This window comes from Myotis nattereri (genome assembly GCF_964212035.1).
Source record: "Myotis nattereri genome assembly, chromosome: 11".
NCBI classification, from domain to species: Eukaryota; Metazoa; Chordata; class Mammalia; order Chiroptera; family Vespertilionidae; genus Myotis; species Myotis nattereri.
In genome coordinates, this window is record NC_138086.1 from 58,626,852 (window position 1) to 58,652,100 (window position 25,249).

Below are 25,249 nucleotides of genomic sequence, written 5' to 3' on the forward strand. Positions count from 1 at the left end.
TCTGCCACATGACATATACATTCCTAAAAATCACTGGATTGTGAAAGACTGCACAGTCGGCAGTACAGGACTTATGGGGGGGAAGGGGTTATGGGTGCAGGACTCAAACTTTGTCAGTGACACATTAAGAAAATACTAGTAGCCACCTAGAGAAAACGGTAGTACAGTTGTACACATTTTAAATGGTTAAGTAAGACATACATACTACAATAAGAATGACACTTTCCCTTGACAGAGACCTGCAGTTTGCTTATGGAAGTGGGTGGGGGAAGGGTTATAACTCGTGTGTGATTGTAGAATGGAAAGACGGTCATCAGAAGCCAGGTGGAAAGTCGTGCCACCAGAATGGATGGCGTGTGAACTGAGCTGCCTGGTGGATGTTTGAGGTGTGTCCATATGGGCATGTTGTATATTCCTAGGCTTTCCAGTTCAGTTGGGTGCTGTTTGTAGCATTTTCCTAGTGTTTCTTGCTGAGTAAACTGCAGATTAGCAAAGACAAAATTTGTGGAATGCTCAGATTTCTCCCTAGCATATTAATCCTGTTGGCACAAATATGTGTTTCCAAAACAAGCATTCTAGCAGAACTGAAGGTACGGGAATGGTCTGAGGTCCACTGGTGGCCTTCCACTGTAGATCTGGGTGTGCACGTGTCACTGTCATGGCTTGAATCTCAGACAGCGGGCCATCATCACTGATTTCCAACTTCATTATTTATACTCCTGTGGAATGTGCGATTGTTGCTTTGAACAAGCATATGTGACAAAGGCCTCCTACCTTGACAATTTGAAAATATAATTATTGGATTAAAATTTACGTTTTGATTTTGATTTTGACTTGTGTTAAAAATAGAATGATATGCCACAATCATTGATGTTCTTCCAATAGCTGGTGGCGGTCTTGAGGGAAGTGAAGTACCTCTTGATGCTGAGGAAGTCAGACATTCCGGATTCAGCCTTAGCCATCTTCGAAAAAAGAAACACTATTTTAAAGGTTTGTGCTTTTACATATTGAACAGAGGCGTTTTGAGTGTTAATTATTAACGTGGGGACCTGTGATACTTTTATGCATCCAAGGTGGACAAAGGAGCCTTAACATACTTGGGGTTTTCTTTGCTCAGTACATTGGCAACCTTGAGCTTCTGGTGCAAGCGTATAACAAGCTGAAACAGACTCTCCTGGAAGTTGAATATCCTCTGATCGAAGACGAGCTGAGGGCTGTGGACGAGCAGCTGCAAGCAGCCGCGGCATCGCTGACGTGGCAGGATGACTGCTGGGGGTACATTGAGAGGGTGACAGAGGCCACCGCCGAGCTGGAGCGCAGAGTCGAGCGCACGCAGAGCAACGTGAGAGCCATCCAGCAAACCATGAGGGCATGGGCCGAGTGCACGCTGCTCCCCAGGAGAGAGCACCGGAGGGAGGCCGCCCTCACGTTGGAGGACAAGGGGGATTTGTTCTCCAGGAAGTACAGGCTCATCCAGGAGGACGGCTGCAGGATACACAGCTTGGTGGAGGTAATGGCTTTTAAGGAGAGCTTTTCATGAGGTGTAGAAGAGCAAAACTATTTACCTAATGATGCAGAACGCCCTGAAAGAGCTTTGTGTATTGCTTTGTGAAGCATTTAACGTGGAGGGGCTCCTTACCTGTAATTTCTGTAGGTCTCACTATCCTCTTTCCTGAGGGAAGAGATTAGAATGTGAGAGAGTTGATAAAACAGAAAGGAGAGAGATGGTACCCTCTTCTTTGTCATAGTTACAGCCTCTTGTGGATGCTGTTCGTAGCCACCGTGATTTGATGAGTGCCCACAGGTGCCAGCAGCACCTCATTTAATGCTCTCAACCATCTCGGATGGATGGCCACTATGAGAACTTTGGTTTCACTCTGAGGGGAACTAGCAGCAGAGACTCTGCTCAAAGGTTTTCCCTGTTAAGTATGAACCTCTGGGGAACAAGGAGATGGCAGACAGGGAGATCATTAGGAGGTCATTCTAGTCATCCAGGTGAGAGATGACGATGGCTGGGGCAGGGTGGTTACTGATGGCAGCACTCACATGCCGAATGGATTTCGGAGGTGGAGCCAACAGGATTCACTGTGACAAGTCAGAGGAGAGAGGAAGTCCAGGGTGACTTCAGGTTTTCGGTCGGAGCAACTGGAAGAATGGACTTTGTTGCTTCGAGGAGGACTGTGGTGGAGCAGATTTTGTAGGGAAAAAGCAGGATTTGGTTTGGGGCATGTTAGAGCTTCTGGCCAAGAGGAGATTTTGAGTAGGTTAGCAATGCAAATAGGAGTCCGGAGTTCAGGGAGAAGTTCAGGCAAGTGACATAGAATCAAGAGTCATGAGCACATATATGATATGGAAGGCCAAGGACTTGGGTGAGATAGGGTAGGAGTTAAATGTTGGTAGAGAAGAGGTGTATGGACTGGCCTTGAAGTCCTCCCTGAATGATTCACCCCCTCCCCCCTGGTGCTCAGACTTCCAGTGAAGAATGTGGTTTGGAGGAAAGCTATGGGAATAGGGCAGAAAGTGAGTCAATTCTGCCTTTTCCTGCGGCGTCCTTAGTGGCTTGTGGGATCTCAGTGGGTAGGTAGTCAGAGTTTAAGATGAAGGGGAAAGGGTGGAATCATGGAAGATTAGGTCTGGAAGGGACCTGAGCGATCATTCAGTGACCCAAAGCTCTCCTTTCTCTTCTTTGTTCCCTTCCCCCTGTGCTCCAAATTGTTGAAAATAGAACACTTTTCATAAATGCCACTGCAGTGATACAAACTGGATCTCTTGGTAGAGAAAGTATAATCAATGAGACACGTGCCGGTGTATTACTGTGATATATCCGAAAGAGCCCCCCTCATTGGCAATCAAGAGCGATGGTTTCTAGTCTTCGCCCAGCAGCTAGCTTCCTGCTGCTGCGGGTTCGATCCCTGTTCAGGGCACATATAAGAACCAACCAATGAATGCATAACTAAGTGGAACAACAAATCAATCTCTCTCTCTCTCTCTCTCTCTTCCAAATCAATGAATTAAAGATATAAATAGAATGAAGAGTCTGAATAAGATGGTCTTTAAGGATTTTTTGTTAGCTCTGAGCTCTATACTCTTCTTTCAAGTATCTACAAAGGAGTTAGGGCTGCTGTGTCCGGCACAGCTCCCTGGCTACAGGTCACGTAATACTACACAGATGTAGACAGTTCCACATGGATAGTGGGCAAGAGAATATCCCTGAAAGGACAGTTCTTCAATGTGTTTGCACGCAGGAAACCCTGGAGCTTGCTCATTTCTTCCCCGTTTTATCAGGAGCTAGAGCTGTAGTTCAGCTTTTTACATGGAGCACACACCTTCGAATTCTGAGTCATATAGCAAATAGTCAAAGTAGAGAGCACAGTGCGCCTTATAATGAGCTCCCATTCCAGTGTCTCCTTTGCTCTGGGCTACTGTTTCTGGCTTGGGCACCTGCCTGCTGCCCTGTATACACTCTGCAGCTTTTGCATCTCAGAAGGTGTCTCTGGAATCAACCTTGCTGCCCACCTGACCTTTCACATCTGTGTCCCTAGGTCTGCCCCACTGCATGCCCAACCTCTAGCAGTCCTTGACCACATTCGTGTCTGGCCCTGTTGTGCCCATTGACCGTCCATAGCTTCACCCACACTCTTGGGAGATGCTGAAGAGATGGAAGAACTTCATATTGTGGAAGCATGAAGGGAGTTTAGACTTCACCAGGCCAGTGTTTCCCAAGCTAGGTTACTGTTCCACAGACTGCTCATAGGGGGCTCACAAGACATATTCTTTGTTTGGAAATGGGTTAAACCAAGTTAAATAGACTTTAATAGGTGCACTGTGAGTCTCCAAGAATGGCCAAGAGTATATAACACTTGGCTGGCGTTGTGAATTTTGGATATCCCAGGACAGTATTCTCTGAAGGACAACTTTGGGAAACCTCTTTATCTACCAGCAAGTTGCTGGAAGGCAAAGTTCAAGGCCACATAGAGTTAGGGACAAAGCAAGACTGAGTGCTCAGGTCAAATACATCTAGAATGCATTGGGAACTTGTGTATTTCTTGTCTGTATGTGAAGATAGCAATCTTCATAATGATTTTCCCTTGAAAGAACGACTTTTGAACATATATTTTAAATGAACTAAATGTCAAAAAAATCCTGCTTGGATCTTTACCATCTAGCTCAGCCGTGGGCAAACTACGGCCCGCGGGCCGGATCCGGCCCGTTTGAAATGAATAAAACTAAAAAAAAAAAAGACTGTGCCCTTTTATGTAATGATGTTTACTTTGAATTTATATTAGTTCACACAAACACTCCATCCATGCTTTTGTTCCGGCCCTCCAATCCAGTTTAAGGACCCATTGTGGCCCTCGAGTCAAAAAGTTTGCCCACCCCTGATCTAGCTTAAGGCTCTGCAACCTAGCGTTTGAGTATTCCTTCTCTCACACTTAAATGGAATGCTTTCATTTTTATACTCACAAGTGCTTATAGTTATGCATCAATACTTTATGTTTCTAGGAAAATAGGGAGCTCTTCAAGGCCAATCCTTCTCTGGACACCTGGAAGATTTATGTGGAATTCATTGATGACATCGTGGTGGAAGGCTTTTTTCAAGCTATAATGCATGACTTGGACTTCTTTCTGATGAATACGGAGAAGCAGGTGAAACCTGCACCATTTTTTCAAGCACAAATGATCTTAATGCCCCCAGAGATTCTGTTTAAACCTTCTTTAGAAAGAGAGGCTGGGGATGGCTTCTATGACCTGGTGGAAGAAATGCTGTGTAATAGTTTCAGGATGTCTGCCCAGATGAAGCGAGTAGCAGCACACCTGGAAATAGCAAATTACCAGGTATCTTCTTTGTAGATGGGTGTTGGTTTTTACAGTAATGAGTTAAAAATAAGTTGGGGTAATGGGAAGCGCAGGAAAGGAGAAGTTGGAAAAGGCAACGTCATTTTTTATTTTACCAACTACTCTCCCTTTGCAGAATTGCCTTGGCTAATGTTATGTTGCACGTAATTGATTGAGCAAGATTGTTTTTAATAAGTGCTCAGTTTTCCTCTCATTTAGAATGACATGGATAACATGCTAGGCCTGGCGGAGGTCAGGCAGGAGATAATGAACCGAGTGGCAGGCGTCATCAGCAAAGTCTTGGACTTCAGAAATTCCCTGGACACATACGCCTACCTCTGGGTGGATGACCGGGCTGAGTTTATGAAGCATTTTCTCCTGTATGGCCAGACTGTGTCAGCCGAGGAATTGGATGCTCATGCAAATGAAGAGATCCCTGAACAACCACCAACCCTGGAACAATTCAGGGAACAGGCAAGGGAACCTTTCAGCTTTGAATGTGCTTCTTGGCTTTTGATTGAGTTGTTAGAGTCATTTTTCTTTTCTAATTACAGATCGACGTGTATGAGGCTCTGTATGTTCAGATGAGCAAGTTTGATGACTTCCGAGTGTTTGATAGTTGGTTCAAGGTGGACATGAAGCCTTTCAAAGTGAGCTTGCTGAACATCATTAAGAAATGGAGCTGGATGTTTCAGGAGCATCTTTTGAGATTTGTCATCGACAGGTAGCCTTTTGTGCTTTGGTATTTGGAATTATATCTTAACACCTGACGGTTTCCTAAAATTTTAAGAGCATTGAAACTGCTAGTTTTATAACAGAGCAAACAAGTAATGTTTTTTGTTTTTTTAAAAAATATATTTTATTGATTTTTTACAGAGAGGAAGGGAGAGAGATAGAGAGTTAGAAACATCAATGAGAGAGAAACATCGATCAGCTGCCTCCTGCACATCTCCTACTGGGGATATGCCCGCAACCCAGGTACATGCCCTTGACCGGAATCGAACCTGGGACCTTTCAGTCCGCAGGCCGACGCTCTATCCACTGAGCCAAACCGGTTTCGGCAACAAGTAATGTTTAATTAGGTAAATAATGAAAATAATAGTCTGAAGTCTTACACTTCGAAATGTCTTCATGAGCTTAATTGGTGTTTGTGTGTGAATACATATATGTGCATATGTGTTTAATAGTCTGAATGAGCTACAAGAATTTATAAAGGAGACAGATGGCGGGCTCCTGAGAGAATTAAGTGAAGGCGATCACGATGGCCTCATTGACATCATGGGGCACCTTCTGGCTGTGAGAAGCCGACAGAGAGCTACTGATGAACTCTTTGAGCCACTGAAAGAAACCATCATGCTCTTGGAAACCTATGGCCAGAAGATGCCTGAGCAAGTCTACATTCAGCTTGAGGTAAGTGTGGTGGTAAAATAATCATCATCAATCGAGCATCTCCTCTGGCCAAGTTCTTTACCTGTACTTTTCCTTACGACATCCTCATAATAACCTGTATTACAGAGATTCATGTTTTCATTTTACAGGTCAGGAATCTGAAGCTGAAAGGGACTTGATAACTTTTCCCAGGTCACACAGGTAGTAGAGCTAGCCACTACTCCCTCTTCACTGCTCCGCTCTGCTGCCTTCATGTTAGAAGGGACTTAGGTAATAGAGAGCCTCTAAGTTCCTCTTTTGAGGACCATGTTAGCCATCAGTTTCACACATGACACATATTCCAGCTCTCTTTCATTTAAAACTCTCAGTTGAGAAGTGTCCCAGACTTTGGAAAAATGTCATGGACTCATTAATAAAATAAAGAAAGCCCAGCTTGGATGGAGACATCACTGTGTTTCCAAAACAGGATTTCGCTGTCATCCTCCCGTTTCCATGCTCCGCAGAGACCTGGTGCCAAATGATGAACACAGTCCTTTTAGTTGTAACTGAACCTGTGAATAAAGATCTCACAGTGGAAGCCAGTAGTTCAGTTGGTTAGTATGTCGTCCCAATAGGCCAAGGTTGCGGGTTCCATCCCCGATCAGGGCACATACAAGAACTAACCAATGAATGCATAAATGAGTGGAACAACAAATTGATGTCTCTCCCTCGCCCTCTCCCTCTCTTTCTCAAAGAAAGTGGGCTACACTTTTAGATATGTGTGCACTTCTGTGTCAGTAATTCAGGCTGGTCAGGAGGAAATACAAGATTGGTAGGCAGAACAAGTTGCACTCAGAGTTTAGCAGTGCCCCAATTTTATTTTAATTAAAGCAACTTGCAGATTATAAAGCAATTGAAGTCAAAGAGCACGTCTTGTCTTTGTTGCACTCCAGCACCACACAGATACAATTGATACCCAGCACCGTGTACCCTCCATAGTTGGCGGTCACTGGTTCATTCATCAAACATTTACCCAGGGTTACAAAATCGTCTTTGGAACCTCGGATTTGTGCCCTCAGCTGCACAAATAAAGTCCCATTACTATGGGTGATTCTGTCTGACAAAACAAGTTCCGTGTCCCAGGAGATGACCCAGAGAAATAATGCTTTGTTAGTCTGGACGCAAGGAATGCTTCTCAACCACAATTATGCACGTTGGCTCTTCACAGAAAAGAACTTTCCTGCTATCCTCTGTTCTGAAGCCAGGGAGGGCACAGTTGAGTTGCTACCTGAACTATTTATTGCTCCTTTTGTCCTACATCCAGTAGGAATTAACCTTCCTTTTCTTCTTACTTTAAAAACCCTAGTAATTGAAAATTAACCTAACCTAAATGCCCAAACTCTCCGTCAAGACGGTACACACAGAGTCTCAGGAGCTGGAGGAGAGTGGAGGGTGAGGTTGAGTCACATTTTTATTGCTGCCCTGCCAGATCCAAAGCATTTAGAAAATATATTTTTCTTGATTTCAGAGAGGAAGGGAGAGGGAGAGAGAGATTCATGGATTGGCTGCCTCCTGCATGCCCCTTACTGGGGATGGAGCCCATCACCAGGGCATGTGCCCTGACTGGGAGTCAAACCGTGACCTCCTGGTTCATAGGTCTATGCTCAACCCTTGAGTCATGCCAGCATTTGTCTTTACCTGTTAAATTGTTAAACATGGCTCCATTTCTAGTTGTTAGAGATCAGCAAAGTCATTTCTAGAGCACTTTAATTTTATTCCCTCAATAGCAAAACAGTTTTAAAATTTGCATTTACTTTGACAAGATTTTCATTTATCCTGAGATAAATCTTACACCAAGGGACAACGCAGATTTGTGCCGGGAAGATACGGAACCTGAGTGCCCATGAGTCAAGTCTGAACAGGAGTCTGGCTCTGAGCCTTTCAGTCACTTTCATCTTTCTTAAGATACACTCCTCTTATTCCAGAATGAAATGGTGTTATGGGTTAGTGTCGGGATTAGAATTATTTAACCCTGTGAGGTTGATTTGTTTTAGGCATTGAGGTCATCTCCCGTTTGCCACCTGTGTTTTTGTAGGAATTACCAGAAAGATGGGAAACCACCAAAAAGATTGCAGCAACGGTCCGACACGAAGTTTCACCTCTCCAGAATGCGGAAGTCACGCTTATTAGGAAAAAATGTATTTTGTTTGATGTAAGTGAGCTGCCAAGTTTTGTTGTTTTTTTTTTAAAGAGAGGTTTTTGCAAGGATTATTGAGACTGTTTGTTTGACATTCACTTTCTTCTTTTCCTGCCCTGATCAGGGGAAGCAGGCCGAGTTCAGAGAGAGATTCAAACTCTACGCTCCTTTCGGTTTTCATGCAGAAAATCCATACGCTATGCTTGATAAGGTAATACTCGTCTCCCTTACCTTACGTGTGTTGCAGTAGCTGCTTTAGAAAATAAATGTAGACACCGAGCTACTGCTCTATTTTGCCTTAGTTTTGCAATTAGTTATAGGAGTTGAGGATTAACTATTTAAAACAGTTTGCCCCAAGTAAATTATATTGCTTTAACTCATGTTTCTCAAAGCCACTATCATCAAAGTAATCATACTAGTGAAAGTAAGCACTTACTGTATACATGTCAGGAACTTTGCTAAGCATATTACATTGTTTTTGTCAGTTCTTGCCATTTCCCTCTGATGGGGCTTCCATTATGATTAGCGGATATTTGGTCCAGTTCAAAACATCCAGGAGACATTTGGTCCAGACAAAAAGGTCCTTAAAATCTGGCCCTGGCCTGGATGTGCACAGTTAATATAAATCCTGCTCTTCTGCAAGATTCGAACCCTGACCCTTCTACCTGACCCCATGTGCCTGGGGCAGCTCGGCTACCAAGGCAAGGAGCGTTATCCTGGGCTGTGTAGCCACAGCACAATTATTGGACCTACAAATCATGACAGTACTTTTTAATGTATTCATCCTGCAAACCAAAAGTATAAACAAACATTATTGGCCCTGTGGATCCAGGGCCACTTCCTAAGGAACATTTTCTAAGGTGGATGGTTTTGACAGAATCAAATATCAAGGACCCTTTGGCGCAAACCAAATGTCCTGCAAGGTCTATTATTCTCTTATTTTGAGATAAAAAAATCAAGTATAATTAACTTGTTGGAGATTACATAGTTAAGTAAGTGATACAACTCGTATTAAAATTCTAGCTAATATTTTTTTAAAAAAATCAAATTTTAGTTATTACACTATTTCCCATGTGAATTTTGCCAGTAAATAACTCCCTAATTTATAATGAACTGCTTTATTATGGTTGACTATAAGAATGAATAAAATGGGTCAATAATCCGAAATGGTGAGTTATTCATCTGAGGCTTGAAAACATGTTTTAAACTTTTATTAGAAAAATATTATCTTTTGATTCTCTACAAATTTTTTTAAGTTTTTTATTGTTTAAAGTATTACATGAGTCTCCGTTTTCCCCCATTGACCTCCCCCTGGCCACCCCCGCCCCCCAGCACATGCTCACCCCCCTACTGTCTGTGTCCATTGGTTATGCTCATGTGCATGCATACAAGTTCTTTGGTTGATCCCTTACCCTCCAACCCCCCGCCTTCCATAGGTGACAGTCTGTTTGATGTTTCTGTGACTCTGGTTCTATTTTTGTTCATCAGTTTATGTTGTTCATTATATTCCATAAATGAGTGAGATCATGTGATATTTATCTTTCTCTGACTGGTTTATTTTGCTTAGCATAATGCTCTCCAGGTCCATCCATGCTGTTGCAAATGGTAATAATTCCTTCTTTTTTATAGGGGCATAGTATTCTATTGTGTAGATGTACCACAGTTTTCTTATCCACTTATCTGCTGATGGACACTTAGGCTGTTTCCAGATCTTAGCTATGGTGAATTGTGCCGCTATGAACGTAGGGGTGCATATATCCTTTCTGACTGGTGTTTCTGTTTTCTTGGGAGATATTCCTAGAAGTGGGATTACTGGGTCAAATGGAAGTTCCATTTTTAATTTTTTGAGGAAAACGCCATCTCTACAAATTCTTAATCACATAGCTAAAATGAGAAGGTGACTTTGTGACATTTAGGTTTAGGATCTGGGCAGCTTTCTTTTTTAAAAGTTTTTTAATTGATTGATTTTAAAGAGAGAGACAGAGACACAGAGAGAGAGAACAGTTTGTTTTTCCGCTTGTTTATGCATTCATTGGTTGATTCTTGTATGTGCCCTGACAGGGGAATTGAACCCACAACCTTTGTGTGTTCGATTGATGACACTCTCACCAACTGAGCTGCTGGCCAGGGCAGGAGCTGGGCACCTTTCCGAGTCCTTCCTCTTGGCTGCCATTCTGATTCCACTTCATTTACTCCTGAGACTGGTGGGAAACTTGCAGCTCACAGCTGTTACTGCTCTCTCCAAACTTTGGGTTGAATTTCATTTTAACTGCTTTAAACACAGTCAGAAAACACCATTCTGTAGCATAAAGGCTTCTCTTTCACTTGGCTGAAGAAAAGTGGTTAATGTAGTTGCTGAATATGTTCATAGAGTTGTGGGTTTTGAAACAATTCTATCTAAATTTCAGGTGGTTTGCGCAGATTGTGGATGGGGAGACATTTTTATTTGATTAACAAATGTGCTGTGTGTAAACACTACAGTTATTTATTGCAGCCTACCATTTGCATGCTATATGTAACAGCATGTAGTTACATACCTAAGTGTCAGAGATATTTAACCTTGTACCTACAGAATGTGTCGAGGGCTATTTTGAATAAGTAGGGCTGGGTTCTGTTTACCTTGAAGTCATTTTCTTGGGTGTTTGTTCAGTGTTCACATCTAACGATTATCTAACTGGATTCAGCCAAAGGTATATGTGTGCTTTGTTCTGGGCTGGTTGGTAGACCCTAGTATTGAAGGCACCTCACCCTGCCAGAAGTCCTTAGGTATTCATTCAGTATTCATTCATCATTCAAGCTCTTGGAAGACATTTTTAACCCATTAAAGGACAACAAAAACTCTACGCAATACAGTTCACACAGGAGAAGTGAAAATTGCTAGTTGCATTAATGCTAATGGTGAAATACAGAAAAAGCCCCATACGTCCATCAGAAGTAGAATAAATTAAATCAGGGAAATATTAAATACAAATTTGGTGGTTATGCTTGTAGTGGGAACAAGAGGGATAAAATTGATAAGGCCATTACATGTTATTAGGAACATAGTATTTCCTAAGCTGGCTGGTATATATGCTCACATGCACACCCTTTTACGTGTATGGCATTTTTCATAATAAAACTAAGTCAGAGACTTGCGGTGCTTGTTTCTAAAGGTATAACTTTACACATGAAGTATATAGCGTGTGTAATGAAAGAATATTAGGGTACTGATACTCTTATTTACATAGGAGGAACTTAAGAGATGGAGTTGAAAGTTGACGAACCACAAAAGGATTAAGCATGGGCATTTAAATTTAAAAAGTACATCAAAAGAACGGAAGCAATGTAATTGTTGCCTATTGAGAGGAGGGTGGGCGAAACTATGAAGTGGGATTTAACAAAGTTAAACCCTGCTTTGCAAAGCCTGCACCTGAGTGTCCTGTGAAAATTCGAGCAATTGGGAAGGAGCAGCTTGTGACAGAACTGGGAGTTCGTGCACCCAGAAGACCCGGGGAGTGAACCTGGCTTTCCAGCTTTTCCCGCATTGCAAGCTCTTCCGCACTCCTTGTACTTTTACTGTGCACATTTACCCCTCCACTAATGAAATGAAAATTAAGAGTTGGCTTATTAAGACAGAAAAAAGTGAATCAGCTTACATTTGGTATAAAACACAAACTATTCTACACAGACGGGAGGGTAGGTGCCCTTGGTGAACATAGCCATACAGTGAAATTTCTCCTGTGTTGTGGTTTTATTTCACAAATTCTCTTCGGTACATTTTGTACTATTGCTAATCTCTAGGACATTTTTTTCTACCTGAAAGTTGTTTGTTTTTTTTAAAGTGATTTATTCTTAAGTGGAAGCCACTAGAGCCTCATCTTTTGCTGCTCAGCAGAGTCCCCAGCTGTACAATGACAAAAAATCAAGAGGAGCCCTGGCCGGTTTGGCTCAGTGGATACAGCATCGACCTGTGGACTGAGGGGTCCCAGGTTCGATTCCAGTCAAGGGCATGTATCTTGGTTGCGGGTACATCCCCAGTAGGAGCTGTGCAACTCTCTATCCCTCTCCCTTCCTCTCTGTAAAAAATCAATAAAATATATTTTAAAAAAAAATCAAGAGGAAAAATGGTATCTGTAGATACCTGATGCCAGAGCAGATTTTGCTGAAATCTGTAGGGAGAATATTGATAAGGCTATTGTGTTTATTAACAGTCTGCTCTCACCTTTGGAGTCGCTGTGACTTCGCTCTTCTAAAGCCTCGTACTTTACCACTGATTGTACTGCAGATCTTTTTAAAAATTGAAGTTGTTAATATTGTCACCAGAGCCATAGAACTGTGCAGGTTCTCTTCTCTACAGCATTTCATTGGATGTTAAGGGTGTTTGTGTGCATGTGTGTTTTCTCCGTAGGCAAACCAAGAGCTTGAGGCATTAGAAGAAGAAATGTTACAGATGCAAGAATCGACGCGTCTTTTTGAAGTGGTTCTCCCAGAGTACAAGCCCATGAAGCAGTGTCGCAAGGAAATAAAACTGCTCAAGGGACTCTGGGATGTCATCGCGTACATTAAAGTAAGGCGCTGCCTGTTGAAAGCGTGCCTCTTCTTTCTTTTCGTAGTTCTTTTGTATAAATATGCAACCTTTTGAGTCTGTATCATTGTACTTGGGTTTTATGTCTTGTAATATGTAGAGATTATATTACCCCCAGAATTAGAGTTCATACATCTGTGTTAGGAGAAGATCCTTCTCTGAATATCAGTTGTTTGTTTTTAGTTCTGAAGGAATGTGTGTAAGGAGGCATCAAGTCCTTTGGGGGGGGGGTTATGTAGGATAAAAATTAATATATCAATACATATTACACGTATATGGTAACCTGTTCATACGAACTCATGTGTATGCCCATGCTTATGCTTATGTGTATGTGCACATATAAATCAACCCAACTAAAAACAAAGTTAATTTGTATATGGTTAATTAAGTTACAAACTTAAATGTAAAAATAAATTCTAGGGAACTAGGCATATTGTAACATGCATTATACATAATTCTCCTTGAAGTTAGTTGGAAACCATAAAGAAATATATCTGCAAAACATAGGATATAGTCAAGAATTTAATGAAAGTTTTATCTATTTTATTTTAAAAAATATTTTCATTCATTTCAGAGAGGAAGGGAGAGGGAGAGAGAGATAGAAACATCAATGATGAGAGAGAATCATTGATCGGTTGCCTCCCGCACACCCCACACTGGGATGGAGCCGGAAACCCAGGTATATCCCCTGACCGGGAATTGAACCGTGACCCCCTGGTTCATAGATCAAAGCTCAACCACTGAGCCAGGCTGGCTGGGCTTAATGGAAGTTTTATTTATAATGGACTGTGATTCTTATGAAAGCTGATTTTATGTTATATGTAGAATAATAGAAACCTGGTATGTTTAATGGTCATATACTTACCCAGTTCATTCAGATGACTCAGGATGAAATGATCATGATGGTGTGTGCATGGAATTTGTCATTGCTCCTAGAAATTAATATATCATAATGTTTTAGCTTTAAGTTTGACATGTTCTGACAACTGTTTTATTTTGGTGGTAGGAAGTTGTGACAAGTGCAGTTAACACTTAAATAATTGACTTCCACGGGATGGTAGAGGCACTGTGTATCGTCAGTTTATATATTTTGCTGTGGAGACTTGCTTTCACCAAATGTTGTTGACACTTTTATCTGCTCATGCGTTTTCAGAGAAGCATTGATAATTGGACCAAAACCCAGTGGAGGCAGATTAATGTGGAACAGATGGATGTAGAACTCAGAAGGTTTGCCAAGGCAAGTTCCATAACTGTCGGATACGACGATTTATCTTCCTCTGCACCACCTCCTTCCATCTTCCCTGACCGGGTAGCTGGTGTGCTGGGCTGCGTGTCCTTATTTACTTCACACAGGATGATCGGAGGCAGTATTTTCCCCTCTCAGCCAGTTGCACTTTTAATCAAGCCTGCCTGTCTGAGAACGAGTGGAAAAAACATATTAGGGCTAATGAAGTTATGAGTAGCCACTGTAATCATGCATTTCCTAAAACTGTCTAGACTGGAGAGTGTTAAGATGAAGAGTACTAGGGCTCAGAGGTTAGGCTTATAAAAGCATTTGAATTCTTTTCTTGGCAACCATGAGCACTTTGTATCTTTAAAAAAATGCCTTTTGGTTCTAGAACTCGGGGTGACTGATTGGAGTCTGCCTCTTGGGGATCTATGTGGGACACTCTGATCTCTGTAGAATGGGTTACTCCAGCATCCTAAGGGGGCTCCCTGTATACAGGACTGAGCTTTGAATTTAGTGTTTTGATATCCAGTCCCCATAGCCATGTGCCCCATGAAGAGAGGAGAACCTTTGGATAAAGCCAACATGCACAGCAGGGAAAGGCAGTTAAAAGTGGCAAGGGTGTTCTCCCCCCAAGGACGTCCTCTCCTTGACTCAATCCTATGCTCAGCTCCTACCAGCGCTTCCCAGGTTTTCTCCCGGGTTAGCCTGGTCCCAAGGACCCCACCTGACCTGCCCCATCACTTTTTGAATGTCTTGGCGTCCCTCTGTCATTGTGCTCACTCCCTGTGTCCTCCGCTGCCATGTCACTCACTTCAGAGTGACAGCGCAACCTCCACGCGCAGCTGAAGCTCCTTTATTTTCTTTTAAAGTGGCATTTCCTTTTTTTTCACGCTGAGATGTTTTGTTTTTTAAAAAATACATATTTTATTGATTTTTTACAGAGAGGAAGGGAGAGGGATAGAGAGTTAGGAACATCCATGAGAGAGATAAACATCGATCAGCTGCCTCCTGCACACTCCCCGCTGGGGATGTGCCCACAACCAAGGTACATGCCCTTGACCGGAATCGAACCTGGGACCCTTGAGTCCGCAGGCCGACGCTCTATCCACTGAGCCAAACCGGCCAGGGCCTGAGATAGTTTTTTAACAGGTTTTCTCATTCACAATTGTGAATGTTGTTCCATGGGCCAAGAAGACAGCCAAGTCAAGGGCCCTATTCGACACATCTTCAAGTCATGAAATAGGTGAGGTCCAAGGAACCAAGCCTCAAAGGGAATAACATTTCCAGGCTACCGTTCAAACAAGCCAGATCTTTGGAGGAGGGTCTTGGCAATCTAGATAAGTCTCAGTGTTCCGATGATTTGTGTTTCTAGAGGAAATACTCTTCGTTGCACATATCCTGTAAACACCAGTTCCCTACATTCAGTGTCCCACGGGCCATTTACTTAGAACTTGTGAGTAAGAAACCAGTGTGTCCAGGGGCTGGTACATAGTGGACTTATGGTCCACTATATGAATGAGTGGATCCTTTTATGTTTCTCTGGGATTAGTCATTAGCCTAGGGTAGTGGTTGGCAAACCGCGGCTCGCGAGCCTCTTGCGGCTCTTTGGCCCCTTGAGTGTGGCTCTTCCACAAAATACCACGTGCGGGCGTGCACGTACAGTGTGATTGAAACTTCGTGGCCCATGCGCAGAAGTCGGTATTTTGTGGAAGAGCCACACTCAAGGGGCCAAAGAGCCACATGTGGCTTGGAGCCGCAGTTTGCGGACAACTGGCCTAGGGGCTTAAATGCTTTTACTCTCTTTCCTAATCCCAGGAAATATACATTTATTCTTTCAATGAAGGCAGACTATGAAACGTATTATTAAATCTGGGGACTTTTTGTTGTTGTTGTTGCTTTTCTTTAGGAAATCTGGTCACTAGACAAGGAAGTCCGAGTCTGGGATGCATACACCGGCCTGGAAGGCATGGTGAAGGACATGGCAGCCTCCCTGAGAGCCGTCACGGAGTTACAGAGCCCCGCCCTCCGAGACAGGCACTGGCACCAGCTCATGAAGGCCATTGGGGTCAGTTTCCTGAGTCTCGTTAATGGAATATTTTTGTGATTGTGAAGTGTTATTCCTTGGTTTACATTATTCATCTGGGATGCAGTGGGATTTGTGAACAGGTTCTGGTCACATGGGAGAGGTTAAGCTCCTTGAGATGGGATGGACAGACTGAACATGCACAGATTCTAGTTTTAGCCCTCTGCTGTGGACTAAATGCACCCCTGGAGAATTCATATGCCGAACTCTAAATTTCCAGGGTGATGACATTTGAGGTGAGGCTTTTGGGAGGTAATAAGGTCCTGAAGGTGGAGCCCTAGTAAATGGGATTATGGGATTAGTGCCCTTATAAGGGCATAAAAGGCCAGAGCTTTCTATTCTTTGCCCTGTGAGGATATGAAGGCAGATATCCGTAAGCAAGCAGAGGGCCTTCCCCAAGCGCCTGACCATGCTGGCACCTGACCTGGGACTTCCTTCCTCTAGAACAGTGAGAAATGAATGCTTGTCATTTAAGCCACCTAACCTGTGGTATTCTATTATAGCAGCCCAGACTGACTAAGCCCACTTTTAGCTCTTACTGGCTGTGTGACTGCAGACAAGATACATAACCTCTCTATTTTGAATTTTGCTTTTTATTACTAAAATGAAAGGAATGCTGTCTGTTCTCACACAAGAGGAGCTTGTCAGCATCCAGTAAGAGAACGTGAAGGCATTTGATAGAGCACAGCACAGCTGCAAAGACTCTGACTGGTTTTGGAGAGGATCAGAGGGCGTAGAAATGATTTTGGTTGAGCCCCTCCACCCAGGAACCAGGGAATGCTGACATTGTGATTGTTTCCACCCAGTTCATTTAGTAACGGTGTCTTTTTTGATAGTGTGTTGATTTTATTACAAAATATAAAATGGTTTCTCTTGTATCCTTGCCACGTGGCTATATTTTCTTATCTTCCTGCATCTTTTAAGAGCAAACACACCAATCTTACACTTAGTTTTTAGGGAAGGGGATCTTAGTGAATGTATAATATATGAAAGGCAGTCTAGTATGTTTTTTTTCTCTTTGGGCAGATCTAGACCTTCAGGGACTCATTGTGGTGAAAGGCTGTGGGGATCTGAAGGCAGAGTTTACAGAGTTTCCCCACTCATGGAAACTAGGCTTTGTCATCGCAACCCTAACTCTTAGTAACTCTGGGATCATGGGCAACTCACCTGCTCTCCAGACCTTAATTGCCTCTTCTATGAAATGAAAATACTGCAAATGCTTCCCCATGGAGAATTGGTGAACACATGGGAGATGAGACCCAGTATATAGCAAGTGCTCAATAAATGATCCCTAAAGCTATAATTATTAGAGTTTTTTAGACATTGGATATTTAGACCTTGTAATTTGATTGATTGATTCAGAAAGATCCTTGTCGAGTCTCCCAATATGTAGTCAACTGGGTGCCCCTCTCCCCCCTCACATTTCCTCCAATGACATTTCTTCTCACCACAGTCGCTTGCCTGTATCACTCCTTTCTGCATGCTAGACAAATGCACTGTCTCAGGCAGACAATTTAGAAAAAGGTACCTCCCGCCAGGGCATCAGGGCAGTGGCCAAATTCCCTCCACTTGTCGCCTGGGTTGGGGCTTCCTATTTAATGCACAAACTGTGCAACCCATTCCACACCCCTGCTCTTTCCTTCTCCCAAGACCTGGGTCCCTGGGCCCTTCAGCTGTGGAGTGAGGCCAGAAGTGATGCATTGAGAGGGTGACCAGCTCATCTGTTTTGCCCAGGATTTTCCAGGTTTTGGCACCAAAAGTCCCACGTTCCAGGAACCCTCTCACTCCTGGGCAAACAGGGATGCTTAGTCATTCTGTGCAGAGAGGTGGATGGTGACAGGGGGTATAACAGGGTGGGGAGGGCTAGAGAGGGTTGCAGCTTCTCAGAAGCAGGGCTGGACATTCTCAGCAGGAGCAGGAGCAGGAAAGGAAATAGATTTCCTGTAACCATGTGGCTCGATCAGCTCTGCATTTGCAAGGGACACGGATGACTTAGGACATTTAGGAAGCGCTGAGAGCTTAGCAAATACTGGGGTGAGTGGGAGGAGTCAACAAGATGATAAAGAAATGCGTTCATTGCATTTTCACGTGGTAAATATGACTGACGCTGTGCGTGAATATATTTTATTCTCCCAGGGAACTGTGATTAAATTAGTGATAAAATGAGGTTAAATTACAGAAGCAACTGGGAATTATGCTCGGTGAATAGAGTGCTTTAGGAGGAAAAGACAAATGAGCTATTACCTGATTCCTGGGATTTCAACCAAGTTATAATAAATGAACATAGTGATTCTCTTTAAAAAATGGGTTTTGTGGGAAAAGGAGATAAGAAGCGAGCTGACAGGGGAAGGCTATGGAACAAAAGGAAGTGGTGTAGTGTGAATGTGGCCTGAACCTCGGCCCCGCTTCTGGCGGGTGATGCCTTGGTAACTGGGAGTTCAAAAGCAATGCCTTTGATGGTCCGCAACTTTCAGAACCAGAGGTGTGCTCAGCAGCTGACTTGAGTATATTTAGCTCTGATTCATCCCTCTGGTCACGAGGTAAAAGGAACCATTAATATACGTGGAATATAAATACTGCCCTTTCCTCTTCTTCTTAAGGTCACATTTTCAATAAGCGAAGCCACAACTCTGGCAGACTTGTTAGCCCTGCGGTTGCACCAAGTGGAAGACGCTGTCCGGAGCATCGTGGACAAAGCAGTGAAAGAACTGGGGGCGGAGAAGGTGGGGTCCTGGGGCTGTTTCTTTTCACACTGGGCTCACCGCGCGCTGGCACACCAGACGACTCGGGGAGAAGTCCGTGCCGTGCTTGTATGGAGACAGGAGTCCCAGCTTGTCCCTCGCTGCTAGTTAGCGTGTGCCTTGGGCAGGAAATAGAATTATTCCAAGCCAGAGGACATGTGTAAGACCAGAGGGTTGGCCCAGTTGATAATGATGATACCACAAAAACACGTATGATTTACTTCCGGAAAGAGGTCTTCTTCTTACTTGACAGATGAGGAAACTGAGGTAGAGAGAGGTAGTTAACTTACCCAGGTTCACACACTCAGGCACTCTGAGCAACACCTGTCCCAGGCTGGCTGATTTGTAGGTCAGATCCATCAAACCTCCAGAGGGCTTTTCAAGGCCCCTTCTGCTCTAGGATTCCATTTCAGAGAAGAATGTAAAAGTCAGATTCAAGAGAAATTTGATATTGGTGTGGTGCTTATTCTTTTTTGTGATGGGATTTCTTTTCTAAACCTCATCAGCATATATTATTTGAATAAAAAATTGAGGCCAGTGATATTTGATATCAATCCCTCTTTTTTTATAAAAAAAATACGTTAAGCATGTAAAATATTCACGATGATAGCCTAGATCTAGGTTCTAAGTTAAACTTCTGTACACGTAACTCGTTACCACTTATGTCTAGGTTATAACAGAAATCAGTCTGACCTGGGCGACCATGGAATTCTCTTACGAAGTTCATTACCGGACAGGCATTCCATTACTAAAGTCTGATGAACAACTTTTTGAAACTCTAGAGCACAACCAAGTAAGATGGATATTTTTATTACAGATTCTTTTCCTTTTAAATTACAATTTTAGTCATCTTCCAAATTTCAGTGTTATTTATTTCCTGGGCATCGACTTGCATCAGGCTCTAGGCATGGTACCATGTGGGATCGAAAGGTACAAACACTTGTTCTCAAGGAACTTGCACTTGAGTGGGAGATGGACAGAAGGGCTCCAGTGGGTCTAAGAAGAGACAGAGGCTCTGTGATGGGGAGGGGGAGGGACATGTAAGTAAAGGTGGAAAGTCAGACCCAGAGCTCAGTCAGAGGTCCCGGGTAGAACAATCGGTTTGGGGGTCATTGTTGGTATCTTGATAATTGATTAGGCAAATGGTGAGAGGGACAGAACATAAGCAGCCAAGAGTAGAGCTTCAGAAAAGACTGCATTTGGTGAACAAGAGGAGACAAAGGAGGCAGAGAGAGAGAGAGAGAGAGAGTGGTCAGAGAAATGGTAGGAAAAGGAGACTGCAGTATCATAGAAACCACGGGATAAGTTTTTCCCCAAAGAAGAGCCAAATGTCCTGGAAACAATCTTAAGTGTCCACTGAAGGATGAATGTATGAAGAAAATTGTGTGTTCGTGCGCATGTGTATCTAATGGAATATTATTCAGCCATAAAAAGGAAATCTTGCCTTTGTGACAACATGGGTGCACCTCGAGGGTACTATGCTAAGTGAAATAAGTCAAACAGAGAAAACCAAGTACTAAATGATTTCTCATACGTGGAATCTAACAAAGCTGAACGCATAGAAATGGAGTAGAATGGTGGTTGCCAGGGGCTGAGGGAGGGGGAAATGGGAAGATACTGACTTTCAAGTACGAGATGAATAATTCTGAGGATCCTAGTGTACTGCATGGTGACTGTAGTTAAAACACTGTATTTTATACTTGAAAATTGTTAAGAGACTAGATCTTAAATATCATCATCACACACACAAAAAGTAATTACATGGGGGATGGTGGTGTCTGCTAACTTTATTGTGGTAACCATTTCACAACATCGATGTGTATGAAATCACACCTTAAACTTACATAATGTTATATGTCAATATCTCAATAAAGCTGGGGAGGGAGGAAGAAGAGTGAGAGGTATTACAAGCTTACCAGTAGAGGTGAAGAGAATGAGAAGAGGCCATTCTACTCAGTGACTTTCTGAGGCTTCACTGTCAGAGAATGGGCAGAAGCACCTGGTGTGCAGAGAGCTGCAAAGTTCAGTAATAAACATAACGGGGGCGGGGGTGGAAGCCTGAGGGTTAGGGAGCTGGAGGGAAGTTTGTTTTATTTTTTCACCACTAGGAAAAAAGACCCTGTAACCGTGGAATGATTAATGGGCAAGGGCCAAAAGAGAGTGAGAAAGGATAGAGCATAAAGTTTATTAAAGCTGAAGCCCAGCATGCAGTGTTCTCTGCCCACATCGAGATACCTGGTCATCATGTAGAAGATATATTATATGCAGTTGCTTACAGTTATCATTTTTCTTTTGAAAAAAAAAATGTTAATATGAATATTGAAGGCCATTCACTCATTTAGCAAATACATATTGAATGCCTGTTCCACATATTGCATGCTAGGTCCTAGGAATCCAATAAAATGAATAGGTATGTCAGAGGGAGAAGTCTGTTGGGGGGCTGGGTGGAACAGGTGAAGGGATTAAGGAGTACAAATTGGTGCCCGGGCCATTGTGGCTCAGTTGGTTGGAGTGTTACTCTGCACACCAAAAGGTGGTGGTTTCTATGCCTAGTCAGGCACATACCCAGGTTGCAGGTTCAATCCCCAGTCAGGGTACGTCCAGGAGGCAACTGATCGATGTTTTTCTCTCACATCGATGTTTCTCTCTCCTGTCACTCTCTAAAATCAATAAAGAATATAGTCTCAGGTGAAGATTCAACACAGAAGGAGTACAAATTAGTAGTTACAGAAGAGTCACGGAGACATAAATTACAGCATTGGGAATACAGTCACCGTCATGGTAACTGTGTGTGGGGTTAGGTGGGTACTTGAGACATGGGGGGACCACTCTGTAAATACATGATTTTCTTATCACTACGCTATGCCTCTGAAACTAATACAGAATGATACTGAATGTCAGCTGTAATGGAAAAGTAAATATAAGAGAACAGGTATGGCTTTTCTCTCATGGTACTTACTATGGTCTACCAATTTAGCTGTTATTTAAAATTCTTTGCCTTTAGGTTCAGTTGCAGACTCTGCTTCAGAGCAAGTATGTGGAGTACTTCATCGAGCAAGTCTTAAGCTGGCAAAATAAACTGAACACAGCGGACTCCGTCATCTTCCTGTGGGTGGCGGTCCAGCGGACTTGGTCTCACCTGGAAAGCATCTTCGCGTGCTCAGAAGACATTCGAATCCAGCTTCTGGAAGATGCTAGAAGATTCGATGGAGTAGACGCCGAGTTTAAGGTTCGTAGAAGACAGACTGCTTTCTATCCTAGCGGCGTTTCCCAAACCATATGAAAATCTTGTAAAGAAACATGATTTGGGGTATTGTAGTTATAAAAATATATGTTTGCATTTCAGGAAAGGGGGGGGGGGTTCAGGAAAAAATTTTTTTTTTCTGGGAAGGGTCAGACAGTGCATACTATAGGCTTTGCTGTTTGCTGTGGTCTCTGCTGCCATTGGAGCTTTGAACAAAAGCATAAGCAGCGACATGTGAATATAATTATGTGCTAAAAATATGCTTCTTTTGATTTTTTTCAACCAGTTAAAAATGTAAAAAACATTCTTAACTTTGGGCCATACAAAAACAGGCAGCAGGCCAGATGTTGTCTGTAGGCCATGCATTGCCTACCCCTGCAGGAAGGCATGGTGAGTAGATTCATCTCCATTCAGTAAAGGACTGCAGAGGGGAAGCCAGTAACAAAGTAATTTTACCAGCTCTTTGTTTGTTTCATAAGAGCCACAGAGAACACATAGAGGTGCACACATGGTAATGATGAATAATTTGAGAAACTTTCAGCAAAGAATAACGGCCATTAAATACATTATTTTTCCTAAGGTAGAACACCCAGAGAATTTCTATTTTGTTTAACTTTTAAAGAGGAAAGAATAGATTGTTTCATATTCATCTCATTTTCATACCTGAATGTATTTGTAAAGATTATGGGTTCTCTTTCTTTTCTTTATTCTTTTTGTTTGGTATAGAAAAGAGAAACTCTGTGTGGGCCTAGAATGGTGGTAATGTCCGTTGAATTTATTTAGACAAAAACTGTGATTCTACTTTGGTTTTGATATTTACCTAAAAGTTTAAAAGCAAAAATAAGTAGTCATGGTGTTAGAAGTTTCTGTAACCTTGCTTTCTCATTGTTTGTTTAATTTTAATTTTTTAATGCTCTTCATTCCCAAAATGGATGAAAAATTTAGAAAAGTAATTTCTAATACCAATGGCTCCATATTGTACTTTCACACAGGAGTTAATGTTCAAGACAGCTAAAATAAAAAATGTTTTAGAAGCAACATGCAGACCTAATCTCTTTGAAAAACTTAAAGATTTACAGTACAGGTAAGAATAAAATTATAGTGTGATCAATTTGTTATACTTTTATGAGATTTCTTTCAAGTACCTGGCAATATTTAACATTGTGTTATTTTAGGAATAATCTCTACTAAATTGTTTTATAATTTTGCTTATAGTTGCCTAGTTGCCTTGTTTTTATTAGGTGGTACATATGTTTTTTGAGTTATTGTAAATAAACCCAAGTATACTACTTCTGTTTTCCAAAAGGACTATCATCCTAGTAAAATTAGAATATCTTATTATTAAGAGAATCGACATGATTGATTGGTCAATTCTTTTATTGAGCTCTTCTGCAACTATTTATTAAGCATCTACTAAATACCAGGAACTGGGATTGTACTCAGTTATTTCAAGTCCTTTATTTTGCATATAGTTTAATTATACTAGAAATTATCCTTAGAGAACATGTTAGTAATTTTGAAGTCCTGTCCTATGGGCCATTTGTAATTTTCACATGTAATTCTACAATAACTAGTAGTCAGAAGAATATTCTGACAGGTCAGCTACTAAAAATATTTGTGCAGAATTGTGATCACTTTATTATTTTTTTTTTTTGCAAAGTAGAGGAGCACTCTATGTAAAAAATATATAGCACATCTGCAAAAATCTGGAATTTTTTCAGAGATCAAGCTGGCCATCATTTTAAAAGGGTGGATTTCTGAGAAGTTCATTATTTGTATTTAGTTAGTAATCTTTGGAGCATTTGGGGGTTTGGGTTCTGAGTCATCTCTGCTCTGCTAAGAACAATAAAGTGGAAATAATTGTGGATCAAATGACTTCTCTGAATATCAGAGAGAGTTGAAGCCATGTGTGTTTTGTCGACATTCAGTGGGAAGGGAAGACTTTAAACCAATTACATCTGAACTAGTGCGCTTTGTGTGCAGGCTACGTGGCGCCAAATCTAGTCTTCCCCCTGCTAGTGAGGAGTGTCATTCAGAAAAATGATGAGTGACATCAACCTAAGTGTGATCTAAATTAAACCTCAACAGATGATGGGTATGCGCACGCTCTGTGTGTGTGTGTGTGTGTGTGTGTGTGTGTGTGTGTCCTCCTCCTTGGCATGGCTTGTACATTAGTCACGAGCAGGATGCTGGAGTCAAAGAGAAGGAGGTAGGTTGCCTGCAATCAGTGACCTTACTGTGAGGGACAGATGCGAGAAGGTGGGTTTTGTTCTGTTGATGTTTTAATAACGGAACGGGCAAAATAAACTTACAAATGCATTTTATTCCTATAGGCTTTCTCTTTGTGAAAAAGCTCTCGCCGAATATCTGGAAACCAAGCGCGTGGCTTTTCCACGCTTCTATTTCATCTCTTCCGTGGACTTACTCGACATTCTTTCAAAGGGAGCTCAGCCTAAACAGGTAGCATCTTTTTTTTTTTTTAAGTCTCGTGCTGTATTGTACTATGTTCACTAAGGAATGTCACAGTTTCTCTGTCATTGTCAAATACCACCTCCATGTCACATGTGCCAGGAGCTAGAAAATCTGCAGTGAAAATTCTCAGTGCAGCAGCAGAGAGGGGCCAGAGTTGGCGCTAAAGGAACTAGGGGAGGCAACTGGTCCTCAGTAAAGAGAAAGGATATCAAAGGCACAAGGCTGAGGGCTTTGTAAGAAGTTAATGGCTTACATACAAGGGAATACTCCTCAGACATAAGAGATGAAGTACTGCCATTGTGACAACATGGATGGACCTTGAGAATATTATGCTAAGTGAGATGAGTCAGTCAGAAAAAGCCAGTCCTATCTGTGATATAAAACTGAAACTCAGACACAGACAACAGTATGGCGGTTACCAGAGGGAACAGTGAATGCTTTGGGGCCGCTCTGCCAAGTAGCCTGGCCTCGCTACCCTCTTTTAACTTCCTTTTCAATGTCAGAATCAGTTTC

General features: G+C 42.3%; 1 protein-coding gene across 1 annotated transcript in view; it reads left to right on the top strand.

The window, feature by feature from the left end:
* The window catches only part of DNAH11 (dynein axonemal heavy chain 11), a 195,230-nt gene that overhangs the window by 20,625 nt on the left and 149,356 nt on the right, over positions 1–25,249 (top strand). The window contains exons 11-26 of the mRNA XM_081102597.1: positions 886–990; positions 1,118–1,510; positions 4,504–4,836; positions 5,056–5,310; positions 5,391–5,560; positions 6,024–6,246; positions 8,300–8,416; positions 8,526–8,612; positions 12,789–12,947; positions 14,119–14,202; positions 16,103–16,261; positions 18,880–19,002; positions 19,691–19,813; positions 22,025–22,249; positions 23,257–23,348; positions 24,598–24,724. Of these exons, the coding sequence (XP_080958723.1) occupies positions 886–990; positions 1,118–1,510; positions 4,504–4,836; positions 5,056–5,310; positions 5,391–5,560; positions 6,024–6,246; positions 8,300–8,416; positions 8,526–8,612; positions 12,789–12,947; positions 14,119–14,202; positions 16,103–16,261; positions 18,880–19,002; positions 19,691–19,813; positions 22,025–22,249; positions 23,257–23,348; positions 24,598–24,724 (2,775 nt within the window). The remainder of the gene's footprint in view (positions 1–885; positions 991–1,117; positions 1,511–4,503; positions 4,837–5,055; positions 5,311–5,390; positions 5,561–6,023; positions 6,247–8,299; positions 8,417–8,525; positions 8,613–12,788; positions 12,948–14,118; positions 14,203–16,102; positions 16,262–18,879; positions 19,003–19,690; positions 19,814–22,024; positions 22,250–23,256; positions 23,349–24,597; positions 24,725–25,249) is intronic.